Raw genomic sequence first — 16,117 nt, 5'->3', positions numbered from 1 at the left:
TTTTTTTCATTATACATCTTTCAGTCATTTTCTTAACGGTTTCTCCAGGGATTACAATATACAACTTTAACTTCTCTTGAGCTACCTCAAGTTATATTGACTACAGACTGGCAAAAACTAGCCACTTTGCTCTAATGTAATTCTATTTTCTTCTCCCCTTGTATGCTATTTTTGTCTTCTGTTAATTACATCTGTGGAGACCCAAACAATATAGTAGTTACTTTTTAAATATTCTTATGATTTTCAAAGAAATTAAGACAAGAGAAATAACACACAGACACACATATCTTTTATAGTTACCCACATAATTACCTTTCTAGTGTTGTTTAGTCCTAACTTTGGATTCAAGTTAATCTATTTCATTTCCTTTCAACCTGAAGAACCTCCTTTACTTTCTACAACAAACTCTCCCAGTTTTTGTTTATCTGGTGATGTCTTTATTTCACCTTCCTTTTTAAAGGATAGTTTTGTTGAATATAGAATTATTGGTTGACAGGAGTTCTTTTTTCTTTCAGTACTTTGAATATAGCATTCCAGTGCCTTGTGGCCTCTGTTATTTCTGATGAGAAGTCAGTCAGTTTTTGTTTTTTTGTTCTCTTGTATTTGATAAATTATTTTTCTTTTACTGCTTTCAAGACTTTCTCTTTGTGGCAGTTTAGTTACAATATGTCTGAGTGGATCTCTTAATGTTTATCCTAATTGGACTTCATTGAGCTTGTTGAGTCTATAGGTAAGTATTTTTCATCAGAGTTGGGGTATTGTCTTGCTTGTCCAACCTAAATCCATCTTCATCACCTCAAACTGGAGGTGGATATCGTCTGTAATCTACTAATCATGAATTAGAGCTGTTTCAAGTAGAATTTTCTGAACAACCCCTGTAACTGTTGCCTTAGAGCTATTCCAGTTGCATTCATCTTTGCCGTATTTGAACCTATAAGGCATGAACTCTCCTATGGCTCTTTCTGTCTCTAATAGCTATTCTCTCCAGTGTGGCTTTCTTCCAGTAGTTTGATCTCTCAGCTTTTAGGCTTTCAGAAAGTACTAAACAATTTGGGATGTCTGTTGGCTCCTCTTCTTATTTTCCAGCACCATCTAGAAATTATTCATAAAAATATCTATCATATCTAGAGATTTGGAATAAGAAGAGAAGTTGGATTTCAGTGCTCAGCCCACCATCCTAATCTTGTTTTTAATACAACAGAGTCAGAAGAGTTCAAGAATCTACTCTGGCTTTTTAAAATACAGGTTTTTGGGGCTGCTGGCTTGCTCAGTCAGTGGAGCGTGTGACTCTTGATCTCAAGGTTATAAGTTTGAGCCCCATGTTGGGTATAGAGATTACTTAAAAATAAAAGGAGTGCCTGGATGGCTCAGTCAATTAAGCATCCAACTCTTGATTTCAGCTCAGGTCATGATCTCAAGAGTTGGAAGGGGACTACACAAGCTCCAAATACCAGGAGGTATTTGCTGCTATCTTAGAAGGCTGCTTCACCACAGATGAACCACTTAATATACTGTAATAATGTTCCTTGTGTGCAATTTTTAATAACTCTAATAATTACTGTTTTTGTTTCCTTTTTTGTGTACACTTTTCATAATCCATTCCTAAACTCTTTACTACAGTTTCAGAGCTCCTTTCTATTTGGGTAAATACCTAGGTAATCTTGGGTTCCTGTTTTACTCCCCAGAGACAGTACTCCTGCTCTCCTTTGGGTGGTTTATTTTTTTAAGTCCACTGAAGGCTTTTAGCCAGCATCCTGGAAATGTTGTCTTTCTCCTCTTGATGAATCTCCTATATCTTGGATCTTATGTATTTTTCCATTCCTTATCTATTTTCTCATTTTGAATGAGGACTTTTTCCTGTAGCTTCCTGAGGAGGATTGTGTGACCAAATATAAAATTGTAGGTTTTAAATCGTTTTTCTTCAGAATGCTTCAGATACTATTATTTCATTGTCTTCTAGACTCTAATACTAATATTGATAAGTCTGCTATTTTTTTAAGATTTGATTTATTTGAGAGAGAGAGAGAATGCACACACGAGCAGGAGGAGCAGAAATAGGTAAAGAATCTCAAGCAGACTCAGTCCTGAGCACAGAGCCTGATGCAGGGCTCCATCTCATGACCCCTAGAAATGACCTGAGCTGAAACCAAGAGTCTGGACACTGAACTGACTGGGCCACCCGGGCACCCTTTTGCTATTGTTCTTAGGTCTAATCCTTTGTGGGGTTTTTTTCTCTATGAATGGTCTTAAAATACCCTGTTTACCCAATATCCTAAAACTCAGATAATATGTGTATTAATTCATCTTTTTTTAGATCATTGTCCTTGGGTAATCTGTGAGAACTTTAAGGAACTTGAGTTCTTCAGTTCTGAGAATTTCTTTTTCATTTTAATTCCAGCATAATTAACGTACAGTGCTATATTTCAGATGTACAATACAGTGATCCAACAGTTCCATACGTTACTCTGTGCTAAGACGAGTGCATTTCCTAATCCCCTTCACCTAGTCCATACATCTTCCCCACCCCCTTTCCCCCTGGTAACCATCTGTTTATTCTCTATAGTTAAGAATCTGTTTTTTGGTTTGTCTCTCTTTTTTTCTTCCTTTGTTCATATGTTTCTTAAATTCCACATATACATGAAATCATGATATTTGTCTTTCTCTGATTGTCTTATTTTGTTTAAAATGATACTCCCTAAATCCATATAGGTTGAAAATAGCAAGATTTTATTCCTTTTTATGACTGAATAATACTCCTGCAGGTGTGTGTGTGTGTGTGTGTGTGTGTACACCACATCTCCTTTATGCATTTATCTGTCAATGGACACTTGGGGCATTTCCATAGTTTGGCTATTATAAGTAATGCTGTAGTAAACAAAGTGTTGCGTATTTCCCTTCAAATTAATGTTTTCATATTCTTTGGGTAAATGCCCAGTAATGCGATTACTGTATTATAGGATGCTAATAGGGTAGTTTTATTTTTAATTTTCTGAGGAACCTCCATACTGTTTTTCACAGTGGCTGTACTAGTTTGCATTCCCACCAAAAGTACACAAGGGTTCCTTTTACCCCGTATCCTTGCCCACACTTGTTGTTTCTTGAGTTTTTGATCTTAGCCATTCTGACAAGTGTGAGGTGCTATCTTACTGTGGTTTTGATTTGGATTTCCCTGATGATAGATAATGCTGAGCACCTTTTCATGTGTCCTTTGCATCTGTATATCTTTTTTGGAAAAACGTCTATTTAGGACTTCTCCCCATTTTTAACTGGATTGTTTTTTTGGTGTTGAGTTGTATAAGTTCTTTCTCTGTTTTGGATATTAATGCCTTATTATAGATATCATTTATAAATATCTTCTCCCATTTAGTAGGCTTTTTGTTTTTTGTTTTTTTTTTATTTTTATTTTTATTTTTATTTTATTTTTTTTTTATTGGTGTTCAATTTACTAACATACAGAATAACCCCCAGTGCCCGTCACACAATCACTCCCACCCCCCGCCCTCCTCCCCTTCCAACACCCCTAGTTCGTTTCCCAGAGTTAGCAGTCTTTACGTTCTGTCTCCCTTTCTGATATTTCTCACACATTTCTTCCCCCTTCCCTTCTATTCCCTTTCACTATTATTTATATTCCCCAAATGAATGAGAACATATAATGTTTGTCCTTCTCCGACTGGCTTACTTCACTCAGCATAATACCCTCCAGTTCCATCCACGTTGAAGCAAATGGTGGGTATTTGTCATTTCTAATAGCTGAGTAATATTCCATTGTATACATAAACCACATGTTCTTTATCCATTCATCTTTCGTTGGACACCGAGGCTCCTTCCACAGTTTGGCTATCGTGGCCATTGCTGCTATAAACATCGGGGTGCAGGTGTCCCGGCGGCTTTTTGTTTTGATGGTTGTTTCCTTTGCTGTGCTAAAGGCTTTTATTTTGATGTAGGCCCCATAGCTTTTTTGTTTTCCTTGCCTCTGGAGGCCTATCTAGAAAAATGATGCCACAGCCAGTGTCAGAGAAATTACTACCTGTGCTCTCTTCTAGGTCTCATATTTAGGTCTTTATTCTGTTTTAGGTTTATTTTTGTGTATGGTGTAAGAAGGTCCAGTTTCATTTTTTTACATGTAGATGTCCAGTTTTTCCAGCATCATTTTTTGAAGACTGTCTTTTCCCAATTGTATATTCTCTGCATCTTTTGTCATAGATTGATCATATAATTGCGGGTTTGTTTCTGGGCTCTGTCTTGTTCCATCGATCAATATGTCTTTTTCTGTGCTATTATTTCTTGATAATTTTCTTCCCAAATTTTCTTTTCTCTCTTTTAGGAACTCATTTTAGCTACATATTGGATCTTCTAGATTGATCCTCTAATTTTTTTTAAAGCTCTACTATTCATTTCTCGGGCATTTGGTTCTATTTTATAGATTTCCCTGATTGTTATTTTCCAACTCTCTTTTAAATTTGTCATATTTTGTCCGTTTTTAAGTTACTTCAGATTTTCTCATTGTTTGAGTTTTTATAAGATTTTATTTATTTATTCATGGGAAACATAGAGAGGCAGAGACAGGCAAAGGGAGAAGCAAGCTCCCCTTGGGGAGCCTGATGTGGTACTTGATCCTGGGACTCTAGTATCACACACTGAGCTGAAAGCAGAAGCTCAACCGCTGAGCCACCCAGGCATCCCTTCTCATTGTTTTTTTAATAGTGTCCTATTCTATTATAAATTCTATTATATTAAAAAATATAATCTTAGCTCACTAAGGATATTGGTTATAGTTGGGTATATTTTTATTTAAGGGAAGATAAATTTTTTAGTTCAGTTTTGTATTTTTTTGTTTTAGTTCTTCTGTTTCCTATTTCTCTTTATCTATTATAATTTTGTTCTCTGTCATGGTAGATCTCAAATGTCTAATGGTCTCTGGTTGTCCACATTGAAAGATTCTTGGAAGTGCTGGGGTCAGTGTTTATAAAACTGATGGATTTTACTGTAATGAGAACCAGTCTGCCTTTTCACTAAGGAATCCCGTAAATGAAAATCAATGTATTAGGTCTTTTCTCTTGGATTGGTAGTTTTTTCTAGAGAAATCTTTGAATCTTCTATCAGCTTTTTAGGAGCCATGTTGGAGAAGGAGACTTGGAAGGTCTTACTTACCATTTATGATGTCTTTTATTTAATCTTAATCTCTTTTCATAAATCTACTTATTCTCCACTGTGACTGATGCCTCTGGTTCCATGTCCTCAATGGTTCAGTCTTACCCAAGATTAACTTCATTTTTTGGAGTGAGGAAGCACAGAAGTCTGATTGTGGGTATTAAAGAAGGAAATCTAGGGGTCTTAATCAAACTCCTTAAAAATTTTTAGCCAGAGTTCTTTTTTGCACTACTGCCCTATACCCATCTACCCATCTTTTAAGATGATCAGTACCTTCCATTCTCAGGTCTTTCTGGGGTCCCACAACACTAGTGGGCTTGCTGTTTTATTAGTAGCATGCCTGCCCATTTCAGCGTTAGCTTTGGCGTTCTCTGGTCTGCTAATAAATCAGTTATCCCCTTGTGTACCTGATTTCCACTTCTCAAATTGTATGGACATTTCTCATCTTGTTTTCACCAGTTCCATTGTATTTATCCTTGGTTTTGATTTTTATTCCTTTGTTCTCATTATAATAATGCTTTAAGAGATAGCAGAGATAATGTACATGTCCAATCCATTGCATTTAAAAAGAAGGCTCCGATTATTTTTTAATTCCTTATCTGGAATTGTCTTCATAGCCTATATACGAATGACATGGACATACTAGTTTTCTTTCTTTATACTGTCAGTTTTTGCTACTGATAACTTGATAGTGCTGACCCGCCAAAGAGGGAATTTGCTGTTGCTGGCCTAGCACTGAGAAATCCTGGGCAAGGGGCTTGGGAAAAGACATACGTTGGCATGATGGGAGCATTTTGTAAATACATCAAGAAACAGTCTAATAAAAAATTCATGTGTGTGCTACCTCCCTGTGGTAAGTGGGTGTAACTGACAGAACTGTGATACAAATCGCTTTAATTTGGGTAATAGTGCCTGTGGTGTTATGTAATTTACTTAATGATTCCAGGGACAACTTCCTGAATATATTCACATGTTGCAGAGACATAGTTCTCAACAAATCCAATGTTGACAATAACCATACACCCCTTAAGGCTTGGGGTTAAAGAATACTGTGCAAAGTAGATCTAGTAAGAAGTGTGAGGGAAGAAGTCTTCCCAGTATATCTAAATTAAGATCTCAGGTCTGTGCATTATACCATTTACTTTGAATAACAGAGATGTCAGATAGTAATAGGCTGGAGACCTTTGTCCCTATCACCATAATCCTGAGTTCTGGATATATCTGGAACTGACTGATCAGATTAGGCTCTTCCAAGAAAGTGAATGATACCCCAAGAATGGCCTGAGGGAAGTTAGTTGGAGTGCGTGATTTAAAACGACTATTCTGGGGCTTCAGTGAACTGAACAGTCCAGAGTAGAATGTTGCCCCATTTTGGAAATTAAGAATAATGCTAGTACTTCCCCAATATCTTTGTGATTATATCAGGCCTCTCATTGTTCTTTAAACTGAATTAAAATTCTTCTAGCCTATATTTTTGGGGCTAAATAGGAATCAAGCCTAGGGAGTACTTTGTTTTCTTCCCCATTACAGAAATAGTAACTAATGAGAAATGTCTTTATTTTGATGAGAGTTTGGTTATATGGCTATATACATCTGTTAAAACTCATCAGCCTTTTCACATAACATGTATACATTTTATTGCATGTAAATTATACCCCCATCAGTTTATTTTAAACAAGTATCTTGTGGATTTCTAAAGACTTTCTCTTAAATTATTTCATGTAGCATAGTGACTAAAAGCTAGTAAGTTATGCCTCTAATAAGCCATGACATGGATTTCTGTGACCTATCTTAAGCTTTAATTCTCTGATTTGAATAATTGAGATTTTTAACAGTACCTACTTCAGAGAGTTGTAAGGATTAAATTTATTAAAATGCATGTAAAATACTTAGCATAATACCTGGCACATAGTAGATCCTCATTATATACTGGCTGCAAATTATTATTAATATAACAATTATTATTTATATTTTACTTCTCTTTTGATTTCTTTTTGTAATATTTTCACAGAAAACCCGTATAGACAGCTGCCCTGTAACTGTCATGGAAGCATGCCTGGAAAGACAGCAATAGAACTTGGACCTCTATGGTATGTGCTTAAGCCTAATAATATACAGGTGGTCCCCAACTTAGGACTTTTTGACTTTATAGTGGTGTAGAGCCAATACACATTCAATAAAGTAGATTTCAAGTTTTGGATTTTGATCTTTTCTTAAGCTAGCAAAATACAATAGTCTTCTCTCATGATACTGGGCAGTAGCAGCAAGCCAGTCACGCAATCATGACAGTCAACAACTAGTACACTTACAACCATTCAGTTTTTCACTTTCAGTATAATATTCAATAAATTACATGAAATAGTCAACACTTGATTATGAAATAGGCTTTGTGCTGATCATTTTGCCCAACTGTTGGCTAATGAAAGTGTTCCGAGCATGTTTAAGATAGGTTAAGCCAAGCTGTGATGTTCAGGGGGTTAGTCTATTAAATGCATTTTCAGTATATTTTCAACTTACAATGGGTTTACATAATTACATTATAGGTCAAGGAAGATCTGTATTCAAAATTGATTTATGTATTGATTTGATTTTTTTATTACGGGTAGTAATACGACAAGCAAATTTCAATTTAATTCTTCAAGTCTAGTCAAATAATTATGACTCTCCTACCCCTATGAACCTGAGGTGTTTTTTATTTTCAGATTTTTCTATAACATTATTCTCACAAGTTTGCAACAGTGCTGAGAGACAGTGAGATCAAAGAGAAGCCTGGCTGACCTACAAACTAGATAATTCATTTCCAACTAGTAAGAATGAGGCTTTTCTTAATTGACATTTTGTAGTACTGGGATGTGATTATGTGATCACTATAATTTCTTCAAGAAATTAGTTTCAAGTGAGAAGGGCATGTCTGCTTTGGTTTTAGGTTTAGATGGGACTCAGCTGCAAATATTTAATGTATGTATGCTTTTGCATCGTTAGTAAACTAGCTATTGTGTTCTTAATGCCTTAAAGTTGAATTGTGTATGTGTGGGGTTTTTTTAGAGATTTTATTTATTTATTCACGAGAGACACAGAGAGAGAGGCAGAGACATAGGCAGAGGGAGAAGCAGGCTCCGTGCAGGGGGCCCCATGTGGGACTCAATCCTGGGACTCCAGGATCACGCCCTGGGCCGAAGGCAGGTGCTCAACCACTGAGCCACCCAGGGATCCCAAAGTTGAATTGTTTTTAATCAGAATCCTTACTCTTATTGTTACTAGAGATTCTGATAGAAATTTGAGATTCCTAACAATACTGTGACAAGAATCATCGCAGATTTCTACCTTGTTTATAAGGTCAAGGTTTAGTCATCTTACTAAACCTAAAAATTAATTCATATAATAAATGTTTATGCTGATGCCTATTATTTTATCTTTATCTTACATACATATTCTTAAACTAAAAATTTTATGACTTTGGCATCCTTTCCTACGTATTATTGCCTATAGCACCTGCTACATGTTGATCTTACTCTCACTGATCTCAGAACTGGGGATATTAGAGTAACAAATTGCTGGATCCAGAGGGAAGATCTAGGCGAACCCCCTCATTCTACAGATGAGAACAGAGTATGGCAGTGTTTTTAAGTGTAGCTGAAACTGACCCCTCCAAAATTATTAGCACTGGCAGGGCCAGAACTCAGGTTTTTTTATTGCAACACTGAGTCGTAAACCATGTCGTAGGACTTCTTCACTTAAAACCATTGTTCATGTCTTGACTCTGATGCGGAGTCTCTTCCCCTTTCTCCAGCTCCAATTCAGATTGTCTGTTTTGAAGTCTCTCTTTAGTGCTCTAACCCCAAATTATCTCTATATCCTTTTCAGTAAATCTCATATTGGTCAGTCATTTGACACTTTAAAATCATATATTCTTTCATATATATTTGCTAACCCAATAGCTATCATTCATTGAGGATATACTTTGACTAAGGATTTTGTGTGCTAGCTCATTAATTCCTAACAAGTCTGTGAGAAGTTTTATTATCTACTTTATGATGAGGAATATGAGACTCAAAATTACTCAAGATTATATAGGTAGTAAATGGTGGATCCAGGGTGAGAATATAGGTTTATCTGACTTAGAATTTCATATCCTGTACATTATACCTGCAATTCTCAAATAGGAAGCATATCAGACTTACCCTTGTGCCATTTTTTAAGGAAATCACCATTACAGCATCTGATTCTCCTAGATCTACTCCTGTGCCACCTAACCCTACATAAACATATTGGATTAAGATTTCACTGACAGGAATATACATTATGAAAATTTCTGTATAATACTGTGTGCCTGTCTAGATTTATACGGTTTTATAGAGCAAACACTGTATTTTATACTTTGGTATATCCTCCATGCCCCCATGTATGATTTACTTTGAATGAAATTTCCATGACTAATCCCACTTAGAGAACCAACATGATAAAAAGAGTTGAAAAATAGAAAATAATTTTAGATTAAATCATAAATTCTTAATTTCAGCATTTACTCCGTTGTATAATTATATATCTTAGTTGTAGTTAAATTACAGACTTCTTTAATAGTTCTCAAACTCAGTTCTCTATATTTTCTTTTTTCAGGTCAAGTTCCCTTTTCAATACTGGATTCCTCAAAAGAATGCTATTTGAATCTCTTCACCATGGTTTAGATGACATTCAGACCCTAATAAAGACATTAATCTTTGAATCAGAATGTACTCCTCAAAGTCAATTTTCAGTTCATGCACCTTCAAATCTCAACAAGCAAGGTGACTAATTCATATTCAGGGCCTGAAATGAGCAACAGTTTTATTAAGATACATATATTTTTTCCCTTAATTTTAGTAAATTAAAAGAACTAAAAATCTGTTGTGATTTTATTACCCTATATCTATTTTCTAGGAAGAGAAACCTTAGATAATTGAGAGTAGTGTGACCAAAAATTTTCATAATGTCTATTGAGACACAGGCTATTTATTACTAAGGCTGTTTTTTGTCCTTTAATATAAATAGGTTTTTGCAGTTTTATCAGGCTGTTGATAGAAGGGTGTGCCTATTACATATTCCAGTATTCTCACAGTCATTAGAAGCAGTAGCTATTGTTAGAGGGTTAAAAAAATATAATTCTTGCAGTCTGTTTTTACCACAAAATCTCATATATTTCATAAAAGCAGTGTGGACAGAATTAAATAAGCTTTTATTTGAACTATGAATCGTTGCTTAATGTCATTCTATAAAATATTTTGTTATTCTCATTTGTTTTTATTTTAGAAGAATATGGTGTGTTTATTAAAACTACAGATGATACCACAACAGATAATTACATTGCACAAGGTATGTATGTGTGTAGATATAAATATGTATTTATCAGGGCAAAAACGCAGATGGTAGAAGGGTGAGAAGAGGAAGAGATTGCTTTGGTGGCCTACTTTAAAATGCTTTTTCATTATATGGACAATATATTATAGTAAAACTTGTTTATCTGGCATTTGCATCATTCAGAATTTCTATTAACATGTACTTGTTCACATTTCTAATAGTGATCCCTTTGAAGGAACTATTAAGACCCTGAAGAACCATATGAACTATAAACTAAAACCAAATCATATTTGATGGTTATAAAGATTATTTATTGTAATTCTTTTACATTTTCTCATCAATATATTTTTATAACAATTCCATTAATTAACTAGAAGACCTTGTTCTCTAGCCATAAGAATTTACCATATGGCCTTAATTACAACTTGAGATGTGTGCATGTACACTTTAAATATGGTTGTATTAGGCATTGCAGATTCCTATCAGGATTTTAAGATTTATAATCTCATGCCTTGGGGATCCCTAGGTGGCTCAGCGGTTTGGCGCCTGCATTTGGCCCGGGGCGCGATCCTGGAGTCCTGGGATCGAGTCCCACGTCGGGCTCCCGGCATGGAGCCTGCTTCTCCCTCCTCCTGTGTCTCTGCCTCTCTCTCTCTATGTCTATCATAAATGAATAGATAAATCTTTAAAATATATATATATATATATATATATATATATATATATATATATAAAATGTCATGCCTTAATGTCTAAAGTTTTGTTTTGCTTTTTAAAAGACAACTTAGTGGTGCCTGGGGGGCTCAGTCAGTTAAGCATCTTAGTTTCAGCTCCAGTCGTGATCTCAGGGTCGTGAGGTCAGGCCCACATCAGGTTCTATTCTCAGCTTGAAGTCCACTTGAGATTCTCTCTCCCTCTGCCCCTCCCAGTTGTGTGCTATCTCTAAAACAAGCAAGCAGATCTTTTTTTAAAAATTATTAAAAGACAAACTCTAAATGTGTTTTAAATACTGGTAAAAAGAACTAGATAGTATTAAGGTTGAAAGAGCAGAGGAATAGAATTACTAGCTGTAAATTTTGTATTCGTTACTCAGCAGTTTACTGTTGATATTCAAAAACAGGAAAACTTCAACTCCTTCTAATAGTATGTGGTTTAGAGGCACCTGAGTGGCTCAGTTGATTGAGCATCTGGCTCTTGGTTTCAGCTCAGGTCATGATCTCAGGTCATGAGATGGAGCCCCCACGCCAGGTTCTGTGCTCAGCATGAAGTCTATTTGAGATTCTCTCTTCCTCTTTCTCTCTAGAATAAGTAAATCTTAAAAAAAAAAAAAATAGTATATGCTTTAATAACCTCTATATACTCTTTCCAATAATCATGTTCAGTTGGCATCTTCAACTAATTTTCTAACATGCAAATCACCTAAAATGATTTTCTTCTACTTAATTTCTGTCAGAGGGAAAGGCATATGGTACATTGTAAAAAACATTAGATTTAAGAGCATCATTTTACTTTATTGTATAACTAACTTCAGCCAGGTCCCTCGCCTTCAACAGAGTTGTCTTAAATCTTTAGAGTAAGGTAAAACTTAAGTTTTAAAATATTTAAAGTTTAAAAATACTTAAAGTCTCTGAGCCTTTTTTTAATATGTAGAGTAAAGGAATTAGACTAATCTCTATGGGTTGTTCTATAGCTCTAAAATTAGTATTCTCAGACTGATCAACATTTAAATCTTTCATAATGGGAAGTATCAGGCCAAAAATGGTCATTATGGAGGTCTTATATCTGATATTATGTATATGTGTGTGTTTCAGGAAAGAGAAAAGGTAATGAAACAATCACAACTTTAGCCAAAAGGCAAAAGACTGATGTCAGTACTGAACACCCTCCCTTCTACTACAACATCCACAGACACAGCATTAAAGGAATGAATATGCCAAAGTAAGATAGCCAATGAATGGCAAAATGTATATTTCATACTTTAATGACATGGTGATTTAAATAAGACAAAAATCTCATTTTATTTCCTTTCCTTGCTGCAGGTTAAAAAAGTTTTTGTGCTATCTTTCTCAAGCAGGCTTTCGAGTAAGCCGAACTCATTTTGACCCAATGGGTGTTCGTACAGATGCACCCCTGATGCAGTTTAAATCTATCCTCTTAAAGTACAGCACCCCCACCTATACAGGAGGACAGTCGGAAGGCCATGTCCAGTCAGCATCTGAAGATACAGTAGCTGACAAGGTTGAAATGTCAGTGAACGACAAAGCAGAACCAAGCAGTTGCAGAAGATGGTAAACTTAAAGAAGAGTTACTCAGATGTCTGTATAGATGGCCTAATAATTCTCTATACCAACTGTAGTTTTTTCTATTCTTTTAATTCAGTGGTGTAAAAATAAAAAACAGTGCTGTTTTCATTCAGGAAATTAGCAGTTTCTAACTAGCTAGTTTGGGAGCTATGCTTTCCAGGTTTTTCTTACTGTAAAAAAAACTTAAAATTTTAATGAAAACATTTCATATGAAGCCAAGTTTATGACTGAGATCACCCTACCATTTAGTAACTCAGAAAACTTTCACTTGCAAAGTGTTTGGAATTTTATGTACGTTATGGAAGCCGTCCCTTTCTGTTCTTAATCACATGTCTACTTAGCTGATTCAGGTTTGTTTTTCTGTTTGTAGCACACAAAATGAAGCCAGAAGCCTTTCACGTATGAAATTACCTTGAATGCGAACAATGTTCTTTCAGATCACTAATGCTGTTTTCACAATTACGAAGCTAAAATGTTCCCAATTTTAAGAAATCCTACTTCTTTCCACATTGATCTTTTAACTTCTTGCTAGCTTTTGAGAATTTCAATACTTGCCTGAGATAGAAATACATTTTTCTTATAAGGTCTAGATGACTAAAGGCAGAGTAAGATTTTGTCAAAATAAAATGAGACCATGTTCTATTATAACTGTTCACAAGCACTGAAATTCTGAAGAGAGTTTTTGCTGTAAATTAAACTGGGTGATCTCAAGTGCCTCAGTTAATGCACGTACAATATTCATTTGCTTGGTTGTGCTACCTCTCAGAAGTAAAACTTGTCACCTTATGAACTTATGAAGTGAGGATTTTTTTTTTAGGGGGGTATAATTTGTTTTGTTTTCAGTGTGTGTATATGCTCTTTTTTTTTTTTTTTTTTTGTATACGTAGCCCAGGCTAACATGACTATGAAAATTAGTAGAAACTCCATTAATAAACCTTGTTCTTGCTTCATTTGAATGTAAGAGTTTGGATAAAAGGATTGGTATAAAGTTTAGATTTTTGTGTCAAGGACTTAATCCATTATTTACCCTGACATATTTCTTAGAGGAAGTAACTTTTTACAAGTATTACTGGCTTTGGGGATAGAAGATGGAGTTAGAACTGAAAGGTCTTAATATACTATGTAAGGGGAAAAAGAAGCACACCCATGACATACAAAAATCCAGGGAGTGAGGTCAACAGTATATTAGAAATCTTTCAAATCTCTTTGTGTTATTACAGCATAGTCCTAAGAGGATGTTTTTTCTTTTCTCCCATTAATAGAATCATGTTTTAGTAAAATGAATAGGTGAAGGGTAAGTTAGTTTCTATAATCACCATAAAGAAACTATAATTCTTGCCAGTTCAAGTTATTACTCACAAATGAGCACAAAAAGAAATAAAAGTTGTTAGTGATCTTTTTTTTACATACACTTACAAATTACTATAAATCTAGAAAGCAAACTACCACTTGGACCATCTGATTTTTAATACATATTGTTAAATTGAGTATCGGTCTCAAAGTTTCCTAAATGCTTATCAGCATAACATATTTTGATCAGTAATAAAGTTGAGTTTTATGCTAGGAGCCTAATTTGATATAAAAATGTATTAATTACTGTTATTTAAAATATGTTGTATTAATTTCATGTACACAGGCAGACTTTTCCAAAGAAGGTATGGTAGGAAGTAGTTAAGAACTCTGTTAAGGTATCAACCTAAAGAGGAAATATTTTTTAAATTCCAGACAATGCTACATTAGCACCTTGTTCCCATAACGACTGTAGTAGTCTGGGACACACAAATGTTGACTGCATTGTAAAAATAACATCAATTATATCCCTCCATTAAAATTTGACTAACACAAGAAACCAGTTTTTACTCTACCATCAGGAAACTAGTATGTTGTCATACACTTAGGATAATGTAGAAGGAAATTAAGAAATGGGTTCGGGAGCCAGTGTGATGGATTTGGGTTAAAACTCCATTTATCACTTGAGTTCAGTTAGACTCCACTCTGAATATATCATGTTCTGACTTACAGAAATCAGAACTGGAGACCAGTTTAGCAGTCCTGAAAGGCCTAGGAATTCCTTTCCTCAGTGCATTTTTGATCTGGTAAATGGCTCCAGGTTACTTTGGAGAAGGCTAGAAGGAAAATACAGATTACATCCTTGTGATGTTATGGCAGGGTCCTTTATCAAAGTGCTCTGGGAATATGAATTAAATCAGGCCTGGGAATTGCTAAGGGATCATGACTAATGTAGTGGGTCCAGATGTCCATCAACACATGAATGGATAAAGATGTGGTATGTGTGTATATATATATGTGTATACACACAATGGAATGTTACTCAGACATCAAAAAAAAAAGTGAGATCTTACGGAACTAGAGGATATTATGCTAAGTGAAGGAAGTCAATCAGAAAAAGAATTACCATACAGTCTCGATCATATGTGGAAACAGAACAGGATCATAGGGGAAGAAAGGCAAAAATAAAGACAAAATCAGGGAGTCAAACCATAAGAGACTCTTAATCATAGGAAACAAACTGAGGGTGGCTGGAGGGGAGGGAGGGAGGGATTGGGATGGGGCAACTAGGTGATGGGCATGTGATATGATGAGCATTGCGTAGAAGACTGAAGAATCACTGACCTCCACCTCTGAAACTAATAATACATTATGTTAATTGAATTTAAATAATTTTTAATAATAAAAATAATAATATAGTGGCTCAAATCAGACCTACAGTTTTCAGTTATATAAATCAAATAAGACCGCTCTGGCCCTTTAGATCACATGACCAATTAGCCAAGGCCAAAAAAATCCCTGACTATACTGATCAATCATCCTGTCAGTCTATTACAGTATTGCCTATAACAGTAACTAAAATTATGTCCACCCTTCTGGTCTAGCAGTTAAGGGAATTAGGTTTTCTGTCATACTGCTGCCTGGGCAATGCCCATCAAATAAGGAAGTCCATTTCAACAGAAGCGTCTTCCACAAGCATCTTCCACAGGCATCCCTGGCCAATCGACATTCCATAAAGTTTTTCAAGGATTCTCTGTTCACTATATTTCCCAATGTCTAAGTAAAAAGTTGACCAGGCTCTCAAGGGGTATATAGTGAGATCACATATAACACAACCTCTCTCACCTTCCCCGTTCTAAGTCTGATTTCCTTTCTATCAAAGAATTTCTAGCATCTTACTTCCAATTTAGATGAGCCAGTGCTGTGCTTTTCCCTTCAACCAAGTAAACAGCCACATCCCACTGTTCAAGCTGACAAATGGAACCAAAACTTCTGGTACAAGTGTATTCATATCAATAATTTAACCCAATGTAATTTAA

At 35.3% G+C, this 16,117-nt stretch overlaps 1 protein-coding gene across 5 annotated transcripts in view; it reads left to right on the top strand.

Annotated features, from left to right (window-relative positions):
- The window catches only part of TRMT1L (tRNA methyltransferase 1 like), a 35,951-nt gene extending 22,373 nt beyond the window's left edge, over positions 1 to 13,578 (top strand). For all 5 annotated transcript variants that reach the window (XM_035719306.2, XM_025430099.3, XM_049112162.1 and 2 more), the window contains 5 exons: positions 7,163 to 7,241; positions 9,769 to 9,935; positions 10,438 to 10,500; positions 12,297 to 12,423; positions 12,525 to 13,578. In XM_035719306.2, coding sequence (XP_035575199.1) covers positions 7,163 to 7,241; positions 9,769 to 9,935; positions 10,438 to 10,500; positions 12,297 to 12,423; positions 12,525 to 12,777 — 689 coding nt within the window. In that variant the 3' untranslated portion in view covers positions 12,778 to 13,578. The remainder of the gene's footprint in view (positions 1 to 7,162; positions 7,242 to 9,768; positions 9,936 to 10,437; positions 10,501 to 12,296; positions 12,424 to 12,524) is intronic.
- Positions 13,579 to 16,117: the final 2,539 nt, after the last annotated feature.

This window comes from Canis lupus, chromosome 7 (genome assembly GCF_003254725.2).
Source record: "Canis lupus dingo isolate Sandy chromosome 7, ASM325472v2, whole genome shotgun sequence".
Classification (NCBI taxonomy): Eukaryota; Metazoa; Chordata; class Mammalia; order Carnivora; family Canidae; genus Canis; species Canis lupus.
This window is presented reverse-complemented; position numbering and strand designations above follow the sequence as displayed.